The 642-nt window shown below is 22.6% G+C and overlaps 1 protein-coding gene across 1 annotated transcript in view; it reads left to right on the forward strand.

Annotated features, from left to right (window-relative positions):
• Phum_PHUM011900 (uncharacterized protein) overlaps positions 1-210 on the forward strand; it is a gene marked incomplete at both ends in the record, with an annotated part of 1,329 nt that extends 1,119 nt beyond the window's left edge. Inside the window, one exon of the mRNA XM_002422724.1 lies at positions 32-210. Coding sequence (XP_002422769.1) covers positions 32-210 — 179 coding nt within the window. The remainder of the gene's footprint in view (positions 1-31) is intronic.
• Between the last annotated feature and the right edge of the window lie 432 nt (positions 211-642).

Consider the following 642-nt stretch of genomic DNA (forward strand, 5'->3'; position numbering starts at 1 on the left):
CTTTGTTTTGACTGCATTGGAAAAGATTTAGAACAGGAACTTCCGAAACAATTGGATGCACTTTTGGGAGCTGTTAGGGATGCATTTTTAACAGCTCAAACTGCTCCAAACATAAGGAAAACGTTGCTCCAGTTGATAGAATTAAGTGCTGCCAGATGGCAACTATCAGCTCCAGCAGTTATGTATTATTATCCTGGAACACCAAAATAAATTAATAAATAAACTTAAAAAAAAAATATTAAACCAGTGACAAATAAAACGCTTCCCCCCCCCCATCAATCGTATTTATTAATACGATTTATACATAATAAAAATTAAAAAATTATTTTAATAATAATAATAATAATAATAATAAACAAAAACACAAAAAAAAAATTTAGTTAAAAACGTATAATTTTTAAACCATTAACTTTGCTTTACTATTATTATTATTATTATTACTTACAAACTATTACTTTTCTATATATATATATAAAATAAATATTTGTTTTTTTTTTAAATAAATATTATTATTATTATCGTTTGTTTTTTTTGTGTTAATTTTTTTTTTGTAATAGGATAACAATATTTGTACGTTGCATGATTATATATTTATACATAATTTATTAATGTAATGAAAATTTGTTTTTTATATAGATAAAT

The sequence above is a fragment of the Pediculus humanus genome, genomic scaffold (assembly GCF_000006295.1).
Source record: "Pediculus humanus corporis 1103172107370 genomic scaffold, whole genome shotgun sequence".
Lineage (NCBI taxonomy): Eukaryota > Metazoa > Arthropoda > Insecta > Psocodea > Pediculidae > Pediculus > Pediculus humanus.